The 22,041-nt window shown below is 40.4% G+C and overlaps 1 protein-coding gene and 1 long non-coding RNA gene across 4 annotated transcripts in view; one reads left to right on the forward strand and one right to left on the reverse strand.

The window, feature by feature from the left end:
- LOC142108891 (SLAM family member 9-like) overlaps positions 1 to 22,041 on the forward strand; it is a 101,617-nt gene that overhangs the window by 68,734 nt on the left and 10,842 nt on the right. For 2 of the 3 annotated variants that reach the window (XM_075192851.1, XM_075192853.1), the window contains 4 exons: positions 14,978 to 15,094; positions 17,609 to 17,649; positions 18,054 to 18,155; positions 19,662 to 19,745. In XM_075192851.1, coding sequence (XP_075048952.1) covers positions 14,978 to 15,094; positions 17,609 to 17,649; positions 18,054 to 18,155; positions 19,662 to 19,745 — 344 coding nt within the window. The remainder of the gene's footprint in view (positions 1 to 14,977; positions 15,095 to 17,608; positions 17,650 to 18,053; positions 18,156 to 19,661; positions 19,746 to 22,041) is intronic. The other variant, XM_075192852.1, reaches the window with a different exon arrangement.
- Positions 1 to 22,041, reverse strand: part of LOC142108892 (uncharacterized) — a 126,023-nt gene that overhangs the window by 50,921 nt on the left and 53,061 nt on the right. Inside the window, exon 2 of the long non-coding RNA XR_012680244.1 lies at positions 10,997 to 11,041. This is a non-coding gene — a long non-coding RNA (uncharacterized LOC142108892). The remainder of the gene's footprint in view (positions 1 to 10,996; positions 11,042 to 22,041) is intronic.

A 22,041-nucleotide genomic window follows, 5' to 3' on the forward strand; every position in this document is an offset into this window, starting at 1 on the left:
ATGGGGTGTATAGATGGTTGAATTATGACCTAATACTACATCTTCGCTCTTACTTACTAAAAGGGCCGTTGCTGCTACACTTCTGAGACATGTTGGGAGTGACCTTGCCACATTGTCTAATTGTGCACTGTAGTATGCTACCGGTCTGCTAGCGTCACCATGTTTCTGTGCGAGGACACCTGCTGCACAGCCATCAGCTTCTGTACAAAATAGCTCAAAAGGCTTTTCATAATCAGGTATTCCCAATGCAGGTGCTCTTGTCAGACTATCTTTAAGGTTAAAGAACGCTTGCTCTGACTCTTCTGTGTGTACAACACGCTCTGGTTTTGAGGAAGAGACTAGCTCCTGCAATGGTAATGCCAGAATAGAAAAACCTGGGATCCAGGACCTACAGTATCCACACATCCCCAAGAAAGTACGAATCTGCTTCTGGCTCTGCGGCAGGGTCATGTGTTGTATGGCCTCAATTCTGTCGGTTGTCAGGTGTCTTAGCCCCTTAGTGAGGCAGTGTCCTAAGTATTTGACCTTAGTCTGACATGGCTGTAATTTATCCTTTGCCACCTTGTGCCCTGTTTGTGAAAGATGAAGCAACAACAATTTAGTATCATGCAAACATGACATAAAAGAATCAGAGCACAACAACAAATCGTCCACATATTGAATTAGAACAGACCCATTGTGGGGTTGAAAGGATTGCAAACAGTCATGTAAGGCTTGGGAGAAAATACTGGGGCTGTCAATGAACCCCTGGGGTAGTCTGGTCCATGTGTATTGCACTCCCCTGTAGGAGAATGCAAAAAGGTATTGGCAGTCAGGGTGAAGAGGGACTGAAAAGAAAGCAGAACATAGATCAATGACAGTAAAATGACTGGCAGACAGTGGAATCTGCATGAGGATGACAGCTGGATTCGGCACTACGGGGAATTGGTTCTCAACAACTTTGTTAATTCCCCTTAAGTCCTGGACTAATCTATAGCCCCTCCCCCCACTCTTCTTCACAGGGAAGATGGGACTATTTGCTGTACTGGCTGTACGAATTAAAATCCCTTGTTGTAACAGCCTCTCAATAACAGGATATACCCCTAGTTCCACCTCCGGTTTTAATGGATACTGTGGGATTTTTGGAGCTATCCTACCACTTTTTAGATTGACCATGACAGGGGCTACGTTTGCCATCAGTCCAGTGTCCTGTCCATCTCTGGTCCATAGGGAACCTGGTATTCCCAGCAACATCCCCTTTACTTGAGATGGACTTTGTTCTATAACAGTAGAGTGTAACATTAACCTTTGAGGGGTGTCCAATATATCCTGTACCTCATGTGCGACCTTCTCCGGCATATCTAAGAACACACCATCAGAAGTACAGTATATGACACATCCCATTTTACATAACAAGTCTCTCCCTAGCAAGTTAGTAGGAGCCGCTGCAGCCAAGAGAAACGAATGCTTAGTATGCAGAGGCCCGATAGTAACTTCGGCGGGTTTAGTTAGAGGATAATGTAACACTTTTCCCGTTACCCCCATAGCTGGAATAGTTTTACTGGTCACCTGTAGGTTGAAAGGAGAGGTTATCACAGATCGGGCCGCCCCTGTATCTACAAGAAAAGTTTGTTTCCTACCAGCTATGTCAACTATCATTGTTGGTTCTTCACTCTGACTCTCAGTTAACCTCACTGGCTGTAGACTACAGGTATGACCTGACCCCTACCGCTGACTATTGATTTCCCGCGCAGCATTTGCTACCGTAATATGCGCGGGTAGATGTGAGTCTTCTAGTCTATGTGAATCCCTCCTTGGAGGATATCTATGTGACCCACCTTTCTGTGTATTGAGTCTTTCCTTTTTACACTCTCTAGCGTAATGTCCTTCCTCGTTACAGTTGAAACACCTGATCACTTTAGGTTTCCTATTATATGGGTTGTATGCTGGTGGTCGTGTATGCACCCCTTCTAGAGCCTGTATACTTACTGTCATTAACCTATCACTTTTCTCTTCCCTTTTTCTAAAAAGGTTCTTGTCATGCTCCACAGCAGACTCCCTAAGAGAGTCTACCGTGACGCCTCTCCAATTAGGTAATGTGGTTTGTACCCTTGTCTTTAAATTTTCTCTAAGGCCGTCCATCAGTACCCCTACAGCTACCTCTCTGTGATGTGGATCCTCACTTATGTTGGATATCCCAGTGAATCGTGCGATCGCTGTTATAGCTCTAGCAAAGTAATCTGAGGCAGTTTCACTATCCTTTTGTTTAATGGTGAAAATCTTACTCCAATTTACTACTACTGGAAAACAGATGGCTAAATGTTTGACAATTTGTTCTATATTCCGTTGGTTGATCTCATCAGTCAAGGTGTCATCTTCCTCCAACAAACAATCTTCAATAAATTTTTGTATGTTAGTATTGGGAGGAAGACACGCCCTCAACACTACCCGCCAATCCTTACTGGTTGGTTCGTGAGTATTTCCTAAGTCTTTAACAAATTTCTGACATTTAGCTAACTCTTTTCTAGGATCTGGGAATTCAGTCATAATGAAACGTAATTCTGATCTAGTCCAGGGACAATGTATTGTAACATTTCTTAAAGGAACTACACCATCCTTATCCGGTTTCCCATTGGGAACTGATATTGTGCGGACCGGGAACGCACCCTCTGGTACACTGACTTCAGGAGACACTACAGGATTTACTGGTCCTAGATTTAGAACGCTTTCACTCCTAGTGATCATGCTACTCTCACCTATCTCAGCCATTTTCTCATACTTGCGCTGAGCCTCTAGGTCACTAACGGCATGGGCAATGGCCGAAATCACAGTGGGTTCATCTTCACTTTCAGATACACTTGATTTAAACTGGTTTAAAACAGGATACAACTTAGCAATTTTTCTATTTTCAGTTTTAACAACGGCTGTACTTACCCCTCCCGCCACATAAGGTGGCGGGGGCGCACTTGCGCTGAGTTCGCCACGCTTTGCAACGGTTACATCCGCCTTGCGCGCGCTTTTCGTCACGCCTACTTCCGGTTTGCATTCGCTGCTCTGCCACGTGTTACTTTCCATTTGCCACAATTTTAAACAATCATTATGTTTATTCCTCACTTTCGTTGAGGTAATCAACCATACTTTATCTTTTACGGTATTTAGTACCTCTGCATTAAAACTTCCTATTGTTGGGAAAGGCCTATCACAAGTTTTGGTCATCTTGACCCACGTGTCACAATACACAGTTGCGTATGCACCATATTTCTTACACATGAGAAACTTCGCTGAACCAATAGGGCCTTCCTTAGGCAGTACACTGACCATCTCTAGCGTATGCTTAGCACCCATGTTGAACAATATACCTTCTACCCGGAACACAGACACACCGCAATGCTCTGTTCCTTCCGGCCAAATGTGAAATACAGACACACCGCAATGCTCTGTTCTTTCCACCTAATAATTTCAACTCTGTTGCTATACTCACCGCTAGAGATCTATAATGCTCGGTGAACGTATTTCCTTTAGCCGCGTTCACTCGCTTTTCTCGCCCCTGGCGAGGATCCCTAATATAGAAATATCACTGTGGGCCCCAAGGGCTATCAGCTCCTCGATACCCTGGCTCAACCACAAAAATCTGCTGAGTTTATTATCGCTGGGAGCGCAAGTTAATACAATCAACCTGCCTTTCCAGTATAATTCCTCCTAGCTGCTTCATCAATTCGCACTAACGGTGCGATCGGATCGCACTGCCTACCAATACTAATTATTAGCAAACCTTGCGATCTATTGGTAGCAGTTTGCGAAAACCCGGTTTTCGCATTCGGTATACCTGCCCTGTATACCGTCCTTCAGTTGGGCAATCCGCCTCGTCAGACAGCAACTGAGCACAATCCACAATAAAACAGTGTATCTACGTTACAACATCACACACTATACACCTTTTCTGCGCAGAAAATCAAAAGTTCCCAACAACAGTAATAATATCTCAGAGGCTTTCACAAGTAATTATACTATACATGTACAATAACTATCAAAACGATTGTTTAACCACGTGGCAAGTCTACCGGAAGTTCGCGTACGCACAGCAGGAAGTACACATATGCTAAGCAATGCAATACAGTTAAAACGCACAATGACAGAAAAAAGAAACAGTTTTCTCTTTTGTCCCTAGGTTCTAGTTAGCGTGCCCTAGATAATGCAAAACGGACATTCGGTTTCGCAACACAGAGTAAAATTCAGGTTTTGAACACCATGCGTTCTTACCCGTTTATGACGCGTCTCCACCCTTTGTTGAGGAACCGAAATCCGTTGGTCTTGCGTATCATCGGCAACGAAACCTCCAAAGCTCACGAGCCCCCAAATTGTTATGTGCGTATTGTCGCTAACCAATAACGATTGTCGAACCTCGAGTTGTGTTTCCAAAGCACAGAGATTTATTCGCAAATAATAGAATATATATATGCTCAAGCGAAGTAATAGTAAATACAGCCGTTACTTATCGCAGGCGCTCTGGATCCAGTGCAGTCATTCAATCCTGAAGTCTGGGGACAAGATGTCTGCACTCTGGATCACAAGCTGCTGCTTATATACACAATCAAATACAGTAATACAATGAAGATGGTATAGCTTGCATCTATTGGTCTGGGTCTCAGGAATGTCCAAGGGGTCGTCAATCATTGGCTGGTTCATCCTAAGGAATCCAAAGGAGGGGGTCATCTCTGCAGGGGGTATGCTCTGCTCTTCCCGCCAGGATTCCTTAGTCTTAAGTAGTTCATAATTCCCTATCATTCATAACTTGCGTATGCACTCTGCGATTCCCTCGCAGAGTGAACCAAACAGTAGGATATGTAATAAGGTTCATTATGATACCACTCATGATGTTATTCCTTTAACCCATTCCGTGTATTTCACTAATATGCATGTAACTCTGATATAACATATAAATACTACTATGTTTCGACATAACTGACTATGTGTTGCAACTATCATTAATGTGTACTATTTTATAAGTATGCGTGTTTATGCGAATGTATGGTAAAAGACCAATTACTGTTGTTGCCACGTGTAGTGGATGCGTACGCCCTTTCACGCCGTAGCGTGCCCTTGTACGTCGTAGCGTACCGTACGCATCTTTTCAGACAAAGACAACCAAGTTTGCTAGACTTTAATTGAAATGACTTTATCCAATTTGCTGACTTCGACACTTCATGCATATTTATAGCACCCACATTTAAGCTAAATATGCATTTCTGATGAATGTGTGAAACGGCTTCTTGTTCCAGATAATAAAGCTCGGCACAGAGACTAAGCTTCAGTTGTTACAGGCGGAAATATTCATTATAAATATGTTGTCTGAGCTGTATAACCATATTTGCTAGTTGTAATTTAATAAAAAAAAAGTTGATTTTTTTTTGAAGCTGTAGTCAAGTTTGTTTGTTGTTGCCACAATGCCATTTTATTGATTCTTTTCAAATCAATGGAGGCTTGTCCACCTCCTTGATCTTCAGACTATTTGGACAATATCAGGCATGGCCCCATAGATCAATGGAGGCTTGTCCACCTCCTTGATCTTCAGACTATCTGGACAATATCAGGCAAGGCCCCATAAATCAATGGAGGCTTGCTCACCACCTTGATCTTTGGACTATCTGGACAATATTAGACATGGCCCCTGTGACTGGATCACTTATAAATAACTAATATGTGGCTGGATCATGTAGAAATAATTTACTGTAGAAATGTATTTCAATTAGTGGTGCAGGCACCAATGTATATAATTGCAACTGCACTTATAGTGTTACATTGGGATGTGTTTTGTATGGAAATGTCTTGTTTGAGGTTTTGTAACTTTGCTAGAGGAAATCTCCAATTAGGCATATGTGGGGAGGGAGTCTGTTTTGCCGATAGCAGGAAACTCTAAGTAAGTCTATTTAATGTGAGTGACCAAGACAACAGGGAATTGTAACCCGTGTGCAGGTCTTGTTAGACAGACAGGAAACCTAGCAATATAACTAGCACGTGATGTAGGATATCACAAATAAGTGTAAATTTTGTTAAGTATAAATTGCATTTAAATACATGTTTGGGGAAACATATTGCATCATGATACTAAAAATAACTCATGACTTCAGGGAGCTGACTTACCCTGTGAGGCTGTGTCCAAAACAGCACTGGTTTGTACTGAAATGAAACATTATTGTTCCATCTGACCTGAACACTGGTACCTTAAACCAGTGTGAACCGTACTTGTTAGGACTACTGGAGCTAAATAAACATCACTGCTTCAAAAGACCTGCTTGACAACTTCTTCCATGCTGAAATTCCTGTGACCTACAGATTAGACCCAACTCTAATCCGTTCCCAGCTGTTCTGAGGTTTGGACTCAGCTTTCCAGTACCACCACTCTGCCTGCTACCCAGCAACTCTGGCTAGTGTGATAGGCCAGGGGGGATCCATCCACAGCAACCCTGATCTATAGGAAGATGTCAGGGTTACAAGACCAGGTGCACCAGCAAGGGGGTACACCAGCAGCGACAGTTACCCAGAAGGAACACGATTCTGGATACTGTGAAGGAGTCCAGTGGTGGCAGCAGCTTAAGCCCCTCCTACTGTTGTTAGAGGGTGCATTTGGGATCAAGAAAGTAAGCCCAGCCGGTTACCAGCAACAACAGACAGGGTGGCAGAGGTGGTCCATCCTGTCATAGCCCCATACATCGATGGAGGCTTGCCCACCTCCTTGATCTTTGAACTATCTGGATTACATTAGACATGGCCTCATACATCAATGGAGGCTTGGTCAAGTGCATGGCTTGTTCTTCAAGTAGAACATCTGCATGTAGATATGACTGGGCATGTGTCTCGGTGGTGTTTCTATTTGTGTTACTCTATAGAGTGTTATGTTATTGCAAATATTTGCAAGTCTGACAAAGAAGCATTCCATCACCTAATATATTACTTTACTCTGCAAACATTAAAAAAAATAGTGTATCCTGTTGGACGGTTGGACTCAGATAATGGTCGTTGAGCACCCTCCTTTACGGTGTGACAACAACATACTATTGTTACAACATCCAGTGCGGCATAAACTTATAGAACTGGTAGAAGAGGTCTTAACCTTTAGCAGCCGCCTTTCCCATAGAGACTGGTTATGCTCACAGGTACTCAGATGCCCCCAGGTCTTAAACTCGGAGTAGTATAAGTTTATACTCACATGGCTGCGCACAGGTACAGAAGGTAACACACGGAACGGGGGCAGGCCAGCGATCTGCAGACTGGACGGAGCACCGGAGATGTCAGGTACCAGCACGGTCAGGGTCACAGGCAACGGTTCAGAATCCGGGGACAGGCAATGGATCAGAATCCGGGTACAGGCAATAGGTCAAGGTCACAGGCAATGGTTCAGAATCCAGGGACAGGCAATAGGTCATACACAGGTAATCAATCCAAAGGTTCACACCAAACAATAGCTCAGGAGCAGGCTAGACTCAGGGAGACTGGAACTATAACCGGTAGGGAGGCTAGGCCCTCCCTGCCTTATATACCAACACTAAGCAATGGCCACAGAGGGGAGTAACAAACAATCAGCCAAGGAGCTGGATAATAAATGAATTATTGGTGCTGCTTTGCGCACGTGCCCGGCTGCCTCTAATGACGGGACGCGGCGCTCACATACAGAGCGTCCCGACCGTTGTCTAGGCAACGGCCGGGGCGAAACAGTAAGTGACGTCTTGGTCGTCATGGAGACGGCCAGGACGCCTCCTGCAGGCACGGAGAGTCGCGGTGGCCTCGTGACAACTATATCAACTTTCTATTTTGAAGCCACATCTATTCATTAGAAGCACTTCAAAAACATGAAAAGGGCCGTCCACAAATACTTTGTGCAAATTGCATAGACCTGGCAGCATCTTCAGGGGTGTAATACTTGGAATCTTCTGATCTGGGTGTTTCTAGATAAATGCAGGATGGTGTAATGACATTGGTTTGAGTTGTTTGCAAGTTGTAAGGTAGATCCCAGTGGCTGGTGGCCACAATCTGACAGAACCTGATCTTTAATAAGAAGTCTGAATGTCCACTTAGAGACAGCCTTAGTAAAAGATCTGCCACTCTGGGGAATGATAGCAGCAGGCTGACATCAATTCACTGTATATAATCATGATCACAGTTCCACAATTAATATATAGAATAGCCTGGTTGGACTCTGTAAGAATAATAGCCCAGTGATTAATGCAGGTCATTGTTAAGGCCAAAACCAAGGGTCTGGTGCACTGGATGGTAAGGATAACATCAGAAACCATAGTCAAAGGTATGGCACAAAGGAATAGGTCAGATAGATAGGCACAGCAAGAGTTAATCCCCAAGTCTCATTAGTAGTGAACACAAGGGGAGTACAAAGCTTGTAGTCAATATATAGCTAAGGGTCTGCTACGTGGGAAATCAGTAACCGCAATAATAAAATAGTAAATACAATAATAAAAGCGAGACACTGGTGCTATGGATACACACTCAAAAATCTAGCTTCCAAGCCAATGATGATGTAGTAGCTGAGTCCATAAGAAATCCCCCACTCCACCACCCATTTGTTATGTGAAGCTGATAGTTTAGTGCACTGGCTGTCTAAAAGTGTATAGAGTGCTTTTCTAAATGAGCACCCACAGTCTGACCAATGCAGATCAGATAAGCACTATCTTGTTCTGACCTCACACTCCATTTGATCTCTCTCAGGATCTCCATCTCAATTACTGTCATCCCACTGGTTTCTATCTCTTTCTACCAGTCCATGTCTTGGAACTCAGTCATCTTCAAGCGAGAACTTCGGACCAGCTTACATGGCTGGGCTCTGATTGGGAACACACGAGTAATGCTTTTTAAATTTGGGTCCCACTACTCCTCGCACTTATTAAATTTTTTCATGCAAGCTTATTGGATAATTGATCTTTATGCATGCCATTATTATATTAATGTAGAGTGTGTTCTCAATTTGTTTCCTACAGGAAGATTATCAGCCGGTGACATCCAGATCAGTCCCAATGTCACCAGTAATGTCACCTGCTCTATGACCTTGATGTGTACAGTGACAGTACCAGATGTGAATATAACCTGGAGGAATATAAACAGCAGTAATATAAATGTGACGCGAAACGTCCTATATGTACCTCCCAGCGATGTAAACTTCACCTATACCTGCACTGCCAGTAATCCTGCCGGTAACGTCTCTGAGTCTGTGGTTCCCCATCAATACTGCAACAAAGGTAATTATACTGATATACCTGTGTAATGTACATACATGTAATCTTATTACCGTACATGTCAGAATACAGGATAAGGGTACCTTCTTACATAAGACACCATGGGGTAGATTTGCTAAAAATAGTGTTTTTGGCGGCACTTTGATACTGCCACACATTGCTGCAAATTTCCAGCGGTTCGGTGTTCCAAACGGCCACATTTACTATAGGTCGGTTTGAGGCTGGAATGTTTAACCTCCAGTGGATTAGTTAAACGTTTAATGTTTAACTGCCGACGGTTTAGTCAAAACGGACAGAAAAAAAGGCAGGCATACCGTTTGAGCTACCTTGCTATTCAGAACATAAGATAAGGCACCATTGACGTATGAATTATGGAGGCAATTATTATTAAAATGTAGTTATAATTAACCTATGGGAGCAAATGTTATTGTTCATTTTATTTAGGAGCAATATTATTGTATTATTATATTATGGGGGAATATGAATATATAATTATACTAAGGGGGTAATAATATTTGATTACTATTAGAGCAATCTCGCCTCTCACCTCGTTTTCTGGCAATTTAGCAGACCGCAACTAAAATTTAACTTGTTCCTTTTTGTGCTTCTGTCTTGTGACATAGCCCAGGTATGTGCAGAATACAGAAGATTGTTGGCATATGTGGGGAGTGTCTATTTCTTACCAGAACTTCCTGAAGCTTGTTCAATGTTGCCATGGGCCTCTAGATAGCTGTCCCAACTGTGCTACATTTTCTCCACTTATTGATTATAGTCTTCACAGTTCCATGATACATGTAAAGTCTTTTGAAACTCTTTTATATCCTTCTCCCAACTGGTACCTTTGAACAATGAGATCCTGTAGATGTTTTGAAAGCTCTTTGCGAACCATGGCTATCCTAGCAAGATGTAACCTACAAGGACAGCTGATTTTTATTTTGGGCTAATCACAATCACTTTCATTGCTGCCAGGTGTATGTTAATTACCTTTGAACATGATTTTGAGTATTATTGGTTAATTCTGAACACAGCCCAATTATGAAAGGATGTGAGCACTTATGCAACCACGTATTGTAAGTTGTTTTTTTTGCTAAAAACTGTCTATTTGTTTTTCTGAAATGTGTTGGTTACAAGGCACATTTAGAAAAAAAGACTTTACATCACAAACACCTTCAATTTCAATAAGGGTGTGTAGACTTATATCCACTCTATAAGAATCCATTTTAATATACTTTTGTGATGAAAATATAACTGGTGGTAAGTAATGGACACAATATATCACTGAACACTAATTAATGGCAATGATGACAATGAAGGGGCAGCACGATGGCTCAGTGGTTAGCACTTCTGCCTCACAGCACTGGGGTCATGAGTTCAATTCCTGACCATGGCCTTATCTGTGAGGAGTTTGTATGTTCTCCCCGTGCTTGCGTGGGTTTCCTCCGGGTGCTCCGGTTTCCTCCCACATTTCAAAATCATACTAGTAGGTTACTTGGCTGCTATCAAAATTGACCCCAGTCTCTCTCTTTGTCTGTGTGTGTGTGTGTTAGGGAATTTAGATTGTAAGCTCCAATGGGGCAGGGACTGATGTAAGTGATGTGAGGGACTCTCTGTACAACGCTGCGAAATCAGTGGCGCTATATAAATAAATGGTGATGATGATGATAAATGATAAAAATTAGCCTTTATCAGATCAACTGCATAATCATTACACTAATTTAAACAGCATTGCTATATCTAAAAAATGATAGATAAAGTTATATGAATAGTAAAATTACCTGATGAAGAGATGTGTCACTTCCCAATACTGTTTCACACTCCGCCTGAAAGAGCGAGATATAATGTTGAGCCCGCTGCAGTTATTTCTACCATCGAAGCCTCATTATCTAAGCTATACCAATGGATACCATGAGACACTTGACTGGAAATATTAGCATTAAATGGAGCATCAAATGAATGTACTATAAGGTGATAAGAATTATTTCATCTATTATCTGTCTTATAATTTGTCTCACCGACTAATAGCATCACTGAGTAACTTTTTATTTTTGGTGCTATGTTAGGGACTGTGAGTTACTGGTTCTTGTAAGTCGTTAGCGTCACCAAAGATGATTATTTACTGTGCTATTCTTATTGTGTGGTTTAATTTTAAAAGGGGATCACTTGTTATATTAATGGACATAAATATATTAATGGCTTAATGAACAGATTATAATTATCGACAATTCCTTTTCCATAGCAGCCATAACTATGGGAAGCTTCCTTTTCCAGGATAGGTAGAGACAGATAACAAAACACACACCCTAGGTAGTATATAAGGTCCTTGAGTGACTTCCCAAGCTTGCGTCTGAAAAATATAAACACAACGTTACAAGCATGGATAGGAAATTGGGCTGCCATAGAGACTCTTGCAAAAAAGTTATTTTCTGCCCAAGACATGATCTCTGCTACTTCATCATCAAGATTTGGCTTTCTCGTACCTATCTGCTGATTTATGAAGACTTCCACTGTTCTGTTTTCTGAGAAAATTCTGAAATTCTGAAATACTTTCCTTGGAGTTGAGAATGAAAGTGTTGAAGCACTTTCCATACTGCTCTGATGTTCAAGACGTTTACATGAAGACTTGTCTCATTCTGTGACCACTTGCCTTGTACTACTTGCACTTGAAGGTGAGCTTCCCAACCTGTGAGACTGGCATCTGTAGTTAGAATCATCTTTTGTTCTTAATTTTTGGCTTAGCCACCACCTTAGCGACTGTCTGGTGATTTCTGACAAGGTAATGATCTGGTTCAGGGAAGTCCTTCTGTAATCCAATATCCTTATGAGCTCTATCGGGACTATTAGGAGATCGCGGTTATGTCAGCTTGCCCACGAGTTTATTCCTATAGTGAATGGGAACATACCCACCGATTGTAGACCTTTCTTTATTGAGACTTGCCTCAGTCCGCAGCTGACGTGCTAAGGACTGGATCTTGATACACCTTTCCTATGATAATAATACTTTGTCCTGCATGATGTCTATCTGGACCCCCAGGAACTGAATACGTTGTGATGGGATAAGATGACTTTTCACCTTGTTCAGAATACAGCCATGCTAATACAGAAACTACATTACTTGGACAGTCTTGCAACTAACACTGTGTTCTGAATTCTGCGCCACAAGAATGTCATCCAGATAAGGACATCTCTTCACTCCTTGCTTCCTCAGTTCCACTATAAGTGTGGCTAACACCTTGGTAAAAGTTCTCCGAGATGTAGCCAACCTGAAAAGTCAGCAAGTGAACTGAGAGTGCTGGCCCAGTACACAAAATCTGAGTATAACTTCCTGTGATGAACAGCCACAGGGATATTAAAATAGCCATCCTGAAGAACTATGGATGTGATTAAGTTCTCTTCGCCTAAGGAATTTACAGACTCCATGAGGAAATGTCTGTTATGGACAGACTTGTTGAGTCTTTTTGAATCCAGGATTGTGCGAAAGGTCCGTGATGCCTTTCTTATCAGCAAGTCTCAAGTAAAAATCTGTACCTTCTTGACCTCCTGGAACAAGAGAAATTACCTGCTCTTGAGCTGTTTGAGCTCTGACCTGGGCTGTGAGCCACGTCCTGCAGACTCAGTTGGTAAAACATTTCCCTCATTCAGGGAAGCTCCAAGCAGGTCAGTGCAGACACACAGTATGTTCCTCCCAATGACCTGTGATACAATGCCGACCACCGGCATCCAGGAACAGGTTCTAAATTCAAAAGGTACTGCATTAGAATCTCTCCTAAGGCAGCGATCTGATGCACCCAGGAAGTCAACCCCATCCACAGCTCTCATGCATTCACTTATGCGTCACCAGGATTTCCAGAGAAGGTAAGCCCCTACTTACAGAAAACAATATACGCTACCTGGCCTAGAAAGAGGAAAAGGAGGAGCTATCTTATATACCATCTGGGGAATGTTTTTTGCTACCCATCTCTACCTAACCTGGAAAAGGAAGCTATCCATAGTTATAGATGCCATGGAGTGCGAAGAAGAAAAAATGCTTTATTAAAATATAGCATTTTAATTTTTTTTGTTTAAATAAAGTTTATTTTATTAATTTATACATTTATTTTTATAACTTTGTTATTTTTTTGTTGTATCTGGAACAAGAAGCCCAAGTTCAGTCTTCCAGTTTCTCTGCACATGTTCGAATCGGCAAGCCCACTCATGCATGAACAGATTTACCCCAGACTGACCAGCGACTAGTAAGAGTCCTCTTACTGCTGCTAGTCAGTATGACCGGGGAGCTGAGCACCGCTCAGCTGGCCATGAAATGTTAATCATGCATTTCGATAACAAAGATTTTGTGCAGTGATGAGATAGAACATTTTCCTTAACGCTGGTTTAAATAGATGGACCGGCATCGCCAAGCACTATAGCGGTAAGGCCTGGCAATGATGGTCTACCCTCTGAGGCCCACACTCTACTCCAAATAGGGCATCACTACGCATGCGCGGGGACCTTGGAAGGGTGAAGTGGCTTTGTTACACCCCTGCGAATGCTTTTTACAAACTAATGAAAGTTACATAGAGATGCAAAAATGAAAAGATCTCTAGCGCTAATGTACAAAGCAAAAATATAACTATGAAAAGAAAACCAAATAATCGCATAATAAAGTAGCTATGCAATATCTATAATACTTATAATATTCACGTCAAGTTCGAGTTTGTGAAATCAAATCATATGATTCATCAACATACAATATTGACCAGCCACATCATATAGAAAACAAAAAAACAAACACAGACATAGTGCAATTTGTTTAAATACACATGAAGTATTGTATTTCCAACACCCCAACGGTTTGTTAAATATATGATGTATTTTCAGCTTATTGATGTGTATATATCTTGTGGTGTGACCGTACCAAACAGATTCTTGAGTGATAACAAAACTAATGTCTCTTTAAAGATCCTCCAAATTGTTCTCTTGTGATGAAAGCACAATAATGTGCAGACCTGTACCATAGGCTCACACAAGTGTCCCTTTTGGTTAAACGCCTACCAGAATGACTTTGGGAATAGGCCCTTAAAGGTTTCTTTATCTTGTACATCCAATCTTCCAGAGATGTTTTCCACATTAATACCCAAAAGTGAAAAACAAGGAGGATGTAGCGTAATATTGTCTCAATATCCAAAATGTAGTAATTCCATTTGCATATAAAAAAATAAATATAAGATAAAAACACATACAAAATGAAGGTGTACAAAGGTGCTCCTACCGGAAGTGAAATCAACTGAGCATTTCTAATTATTATAGATGGAATTAATGTCCCAGGATTAGATGTTATCTCTATGCCGGTCAACTTGACTTTCAGATGTTTAGAAGTGGTAGAATTTGCAGTATTTAAACATTCTCAGGCACTACAATGACATATTGATGCAATAAAATCAAATATAAAGTCATCCCTCTTTATAACACCAAAACGTTTCCAAATATCAGTCATGCTCTTTTTCTGAGGCCAAATGACTCAGCATTTGATAAATTGAAAATAATTTTAGCTCTGCAGTGGTACCGAAAATGGAGGATTGCAGGTGGCTGAAAGCATTTTGACACCTATTATGTAAATGTATAAATAACATATAAATCTGTTATACTCGTTATTCACACTACCTGATACAATGTATATAGAATACTGAATGTGTTGGGGGCTTCCCATGTTTTTTATCTCATACTTTTATATTATCTTATTCTACTGTATATCATCAATGTTGTCTATACTCCTATTTCAGGAACAGAATCAGGCGTTATACAATCTGAAAGGACTCACATTATTGTAGCTGTTATATTACTTATCATTGCTATCCTCATAGTTGTTTCTTTTATACTCTGGAAGAAAAAAAGAAAAAGTAAGTATCATTCAATATGTATTTATATCCAGGGTAATAGAAAAACTCTTTATAAGTTGCAGTTTGGTGGATTCATACACAGCAGGCATAACTGACATGCTATGCTTTGCAGTATACACTGTTTTCCACAACCACTTAGGACAATGTCACAAATATGTGTGTGTGGCTTCTACTGTCTTACTTTTTATTATAACACAGCTACTGTGGGACCCCAGGGTATACATCTATATTCATGCTTCATTACTGAACATTTACATTTAGAGGTTTCCAAGTCCTTATAAAGTAGTACAAATACGTAATCTTTTTGATCTGCTGCAAACCTGAAAATATCTTCTCCTGTTAGAACAAATGTACAATGTGTAAATCAGGATTATAGTGCTCCTAAGGTCTCTTCCGATACAGGATAAGAAATTAACTTACATAGTCTACATAATTCCCATGCAGAGTCCCATTCAGTTACCCAGTATTACAATACAATGGTGCTGTTTACAAAGTGGTATTATTTTCATATATTCTATATTTTTCTTCTCCTATTATTTAAATTCCTCAACTACAGATAAATACTATCACCCTATTAACACAAGCTGGGCCATGGCAGCTAATCAGAATCTGTCATTTGACTAGAGTCACAATGCCTATTGTATTCGTTGTTTAAAAATGGGTACATACAGATGAACAGGAGATGAAGGGGGTGAGGCTAGAACGAGCCAATCAGAACATTAGAATGTTGACGGCAGCACAGAGCATGTCATCTCACCAATCACCCTTGCGTCCATGTGTATGCAAGTCAGAAGTGGGAGGGGCTAGGCCAATGTTTAGCCAATCCTAGCTTGTAAACATTATCAACATATAAGTGTCCTGTCAAACTGATGCAGGAAGTTTGTGGTGTCAAAAACACTTCTACATAAAACAAAGCTCTTAAATTCAAGTGGTTTTGTTACAATTTAGAACATTAAAGCAAATATCTTCCACATTGCTATGGGTTACACCAGCTGATTGCATAGTTAACTCATTTTCATTATTGTCCCTACTGTCGGCACTAGCTATTAATTTTTATTTATAAATGGATGGTTGGTAATGACTGTAGTTAACAGCAGACAGTCTGTAGACAACTGAACATCTATCCCTCTGTTAATGATGTTTCCCGACAATCAATGGTTTTTTGGTGATACGTGTAATTGCTTCTGTACAGTTTGTATATCTAAAATATTTCCTTAGAGGTGCTAAATATTTTGATTGTGAAGATACTGTGGGTTTTTAGAAGAAAACCATTTACAGATTAAACTATGATTCCATTACTACATTCCACATTAGAATATGAAAACTGTTCCACAGGTAACTGTACAGAGGAGCTGATTTTGCCCAAAGCAACCAATCAGATGTTTGCTTCCATTTACTAAACTACACTAGAAAAATGACAGCTAGCACCTGATTGGTGTTACCCATAGTGACCACCTATATTACACAGTTGCATGTGGAATAACTATAATAAATATCTACCATTCTGTACATCATGTGAAGGTCTTTAAAAACTGCCTTGCCATAGAAACAGTTCATGCCTATACAAGTGTGATCAAAATATATTGTCTGTATGATCGTATTTTAACCATTGAATAGAGTAAACACCTCTCCTTCCACAACCGAATTTGCCTTAATAATTCCATCTTGATTCTCCCATCGCAGTGCCCAATATTTGCAATACAACTAGTAGGTAAACAGGGAGTTATTTAAGAGCGGTGGAAAAAGATGTGGCTCATATATTCTCATGTGAACATGGACTTTTTTTTTTTAACCACACAGCAGAATTGTAAGATTTCATCTAATTTCCACGTTTCCATGGTCCGTCTGAGCAAATGTTTAACACAAGATTATTCTGATATTCAGATCTGACAAAAGACAAAACTTCTACCCGGCTGGTAAACCAACTATACAGGGTGAGTCAAAAGTCGCAGTACACCCTTTTATTTCAAAAACTCTACAGGAATTGGGCCGATTGGCCGATTTCAAGATGGCGCCCATGTTTGGTACATACCGTAAAAGATAGACCACGTCACCCATACCTTACTGGAGTATTCAGGTTTTCCCAATTCCTGTAGAGTTTTTGAAATAAAAGGGTGTACTGCGACTTTTGACTCACCCTGTACATTGAATAGAAATTCAGAAGGTCTTTCTTCTGAGTTGTCTCTGTAACGTGTGTGAAAAGTCCAGTGTACATGACATGCCTTGCCTAATATACATGTTACCACAAAGAATGAAGTAACGGCTTTCAACACCCACCCAAATGTAGTTTTGAATATTTCGAAAGAGCAACATATTAAGAACAAAACTGGATATATTTTAAATAAGGGTTTTTTTTAATTGCAAAGTAAACTTAGATTTAATTTCACACAACAAATGTAAACATTAACAGGATGAAGGGATCCCTTTAATTAATTTCTTCATCCCTGGTATGTTTATATCTTATATTTTCAATGCATAGTCTAAAGTAAATCATAAAAATATTATTTTTTTCAGGAAAACGCCAAGAAATTGAGACGCCGACAACCTATGTTCAGGTTATAACTGCATTCTGTTTTTATCATTTAAAACCTTCCTGACAACACCTAAATTTAGCAAATGTGTCTTATTTTTGGAATGGAAGGGGAAATGTGTCAGTTCTGTATACATTGACAGTTCTGTGTTTTTTTATTTAATTTAAAAACTTGGAAAATGAGCATAACTTCACTGCGGAGGGAAACCCTTTCTTAGACGTGAATATTACCATGAGTGTGTGTAATTCACAATAAATATTTTTTTTTTTTTATTGGGCTCAAGGTGAAAACAGTCATTGTCTCCGACTTTTCAACATTTAGGCAATAAAGATTTGCTAACTAATATACAATTTACACATAACCAAATAAGCGAGTGTGATCTGAAAAAAATAAAAACTTTAAATAGCAAACGTATTTCTCTTCTGTAGGTGGTTGATTCACCAAGACATGAGGAAAATCAATATGATTCCGCTACAAGACCTGAGCAAAGCGTGGTGACTTCTTTGTATAGTGAGGTTCAGCCTGTGCGGGTATGTTATACCAGTGTTATAGGGAACTATATTTGTCTTCTAATGATCATTTTAAGAACAAAAGTTATTACATTTTTAGAAGAAAAAAAATTACATTCATATCAAGCCACCAACCTCATGTTTTATACCATAAACCAATATCATTATTCTTGTATACAGTTTTATATATATATATATATATATATATATATATATATATATATATATATATATTACATGCCAACTTTTTCTCGTTAGCTTCAGGCAGATCCCGGGAGAGGTGGGCGTGCAGGGGCAGGGCTTGACAAATCGTATCATTTTGGTCCTGTCCCCTAAACGATTGGCACAATTTTGGCCAATTACAGCAGGGGGCGGAGCTAAGATGACACAATATTTGCGTCATTAAGCCCCGCCACTTATCTATTGTCGGGGGCGAGAACCGGGAGGTCTCCCAGAAATGCAGGAGTCTCCTGGACATTCCCGGAGAGTAGGCAACTATGCGTTAAAGAAGAGTAGCTAATGACTCTCTAGAGACTGAAGTGTCTTTTACATTTCTGTCTCCATTACTGAAGTCATGTTGTCTTACCTGTCAGTCTTTGATTAAATCTTGGTCTCCATGAAAATGGCCACCTCCATAGGCATCAATACATGGGCATAGGACACAATTTCTGAACTGTGTCATCATGCCACAGATGGCGAAGCCAACCACGTCTTGTACTGGCTCAGCATCAGGGAGAATGCCAGACTCTTCAGGGAGTGAGGGAGATCACCCCTATTTCAGGGAGTCTCCCTGACATTCAGGGAGAGTTGGCAAGTATGATATATATATATATATATATATATATATATAATATATTTGTTTGCAAACATTGCATTTATGTGAAACTCTGCACCAAATCATAGCAACCACTCAGAAGCTCTTTTATTGTCCAACTTGCACTAGACAAATGAAAACTTGCTGATTGGTTGTAAATTATATTACAAAATGTGTACCTAAATGTACCTAAATACCCTGGGGTATATTTACTAAACTGCATGTTTGAAAAAGTGGAGATGTGTCCTATAGCAACCAATCAGATTCTAGCTGTCATTTATTTAGCACATTCTACAAAACCACAGCTAGAATCTGATTGGTTGCTATAGGTAACAATGCCACTTTTTCAAACCCGCAGTTTAGTAAATCTATTCCCTGGTGTCTGTCTGTGCAAAAAAAGTAAAAAAACAAACCATTTTTATACATCTAGCAATAAATTAATAATTTATGTATGTAAATTAGCTCCAAACTCCAATAACAAAATGATTGGCTACAGCTTTACAGAGAAGACAGGTGTCACCTCATCTCTGTGTACCTAAAATAATATTTTGATGTTTAAACAATTTGTAACAAAAAACATAATACAAAATCAATAGTTTACTCAATTCATATGTTCATAATTCTCAAAGAGAAATTAAAAACTTAATATATAACCAAAACTGTAACCTGTCAAGAAAACTGGCAAAGAGAAACATTCATTTTTCTTGTTTCAGAAAAATAAATCACAAAGACAAGAAAATAAGCAGAATGTGCAACCGGCACCAGAAACCGTGTATAGTTTTGTTGCGAATTCCACAGTATGTACATTTCATATACTGATAAATGCCTTTTGCATTAGTTGTCTGTTTAAAAAGTATTGTGGCCAGGGCTGCCATCAGAAACTGTGGCGCCTAGTACTAATTAATCTGGCAGGGCCCCCCCTCCCCATACATGTGCCCCCCTCCCTCTTCGCCATACATGTGCCCCTCTCCCTCATCACAGTACATTCTTCCCACTCCCTCATCACAGTAAATGTTCCCCTCCTCCCAAAGTAAATGTTCCCCTCTCCCCGGCAATCACAGTAAATGTCCCCATCTCCCCTCCCTCCAAAGTAAATGTTCCCCTCACCCCTGCAATCACAGTAAATGTCCCCCTCTCCCCTCCCTGCAATCACAGTAAATGTCCCCCCCTCCCCTCCCCGCAATCACAGTAAATGTCTCCCTCTCCTCTCCCCACAATCACAGTAAATGTCCCCTTCTCCAGGGGAGGGCTGGCAAAGTTTAGCCCAGGGGCAGTCTATTTTAAAGGGGAAAAAATGCAGGTGGCCCAGTGACCCAGCCCAAGATAGCCCATATGAGACTGGCCCAGGGGGCAGAAGCCCTCCTGACCCCCAGCCCAGCCTGCCCTTCTCCCCCCCAATCACAGTTAATGTCCTCCTCTCCCCCCCAATCACAGTTAATGCCCTCCCCCACAGTTCCCTTCTCCCCGACCCCCATGGTTAATGTCCTCTACTATCTGCCCCTCTCCTATAAAATGAGTACCTAATCAACTTACCTTCTCCTTCGCGATGCTGCAGCTCCCGGTCCCTGATACACTGGGAGCGCGGCGCGCAATGATGACGTCACTGTCCCACGCTCCCAGCCTATCAGAGCCTGGGAGGCGGAGCTGCAGCATCGCGGAGAAGAAGGGGCAGCACTGTCAGTCAGACTGAGGGGCCCGGACAGCCCAGGGAGCCTGGACAAACGGAGAGGTCTGTCTGGGCCCCTCACAGCAGTACTGGCCGTACTCCCCAGATTGTGGCCATACTTGTTCCACTCAAAAACCCCTTCTGTTATCGCCATAACAGAGCTGCAATGAAATGTCAGGTCAATGGACAATGTATTTTATCTTCATGGCTCATAGCTGAAAATTTTAGTGTTGTGGTTTAGTGGCCCTTAACAAGGAATAAGAGAAAGAAGGGATTGGAAGCACTCCTATCCACATAGAAAGGAAATTCAATAATCACCATTAAATAATTCAGGGCAAGAAGCCTTTATTAATAAATGAAAAACATATCCATCTAGATGATGGTATACAACCTCATTGGTAAAAAAGTGAAATATTTAAAAAACAGATAGAATATGGTGAAAAAAAGATAGAGCAATGTGTGTTAAAATTAGGGATAGTGGAGCCAGGTAATATGAAATTATATGTCTCTAGGTGTCCATATCTGATAGTAGGACAGAGTGGAAACATATATAATAACCTGATATAAGCGCCCCAGATGACCGTGGCAGACACCTAAGATTGCCTGATTAAAGTATATATAAAGCGCTCCTGCCAGGGATATCCTACATTGACAACCCCATGTTAAATAATGAATAGTAGTGATTGGCAAAATCACAAGTGAAAAAATATATATCACAAGTCAGTATATGCCATAGAGTTATATCAAAAGGTCCCTTATTAATAACACCATTGATATAATACCATCAATGTGAATGTATGGACTAGTATTACATATGCCCTGAATTCCCTAGTTAAGTATATATCAGGCGCCTAATAAATACCGAGCAACAAGCACACAGTCAGAAAAATCTCAGAGCGCTAGCGGCACCACCGCTCGCTGGCTCCACTTCCGGGTATGACGTCACTGTTGACGTCAATTACCCATAACCTCAACGTACGTTTCACTTTTAGAACAAGCTTTATCAAGAGGAGCCGATTGTAGCAAAAGACAGGTCTTTTATCACGAGGACATCCAATCAGATGTCTAGAAGATGACTGACATATAAAATAGCCAATGATTGTATCAATATGGAATGATCCTATTATATCTATACAGCGTTTCACATAATCCAGTCTAAATTAGACAATGACTTATATTAAAACAACTATATTACTATCACTAAACTACAAATAGGATTGGTAAGTTAATATATGATATTAGATCATGGGAGAGTTTATTAGAAATGTAGGGAGTAATAGAACTATATTTGTATTGATGAGAATTATTAATTGTATATTAGCCAAATATTGGGAAAAATCCCAAAGTTCTTAAGGGCTAAGAAATGATAAACTAATGAATTTGAAAAATAATTTAATAAAGAAGGAATTATAGATATCAGTAAACAA

The sequence above is a fragment of the Mixophyes fleayi genome, chromosome 12 (genome assembly GCF_038048845.1).
Source record: "Mixophyes fleayi isolate aMixFle1 chromosome 12, aMixFle1.hap1, whole genome shotgun sequence".
Classification (NCBI taxonomy): Eukaryota; Metazoa; Chordata; class Amphibia; order Anura; family Limnodynastidae; genus Mixophyes; species Mixophyes fleayi.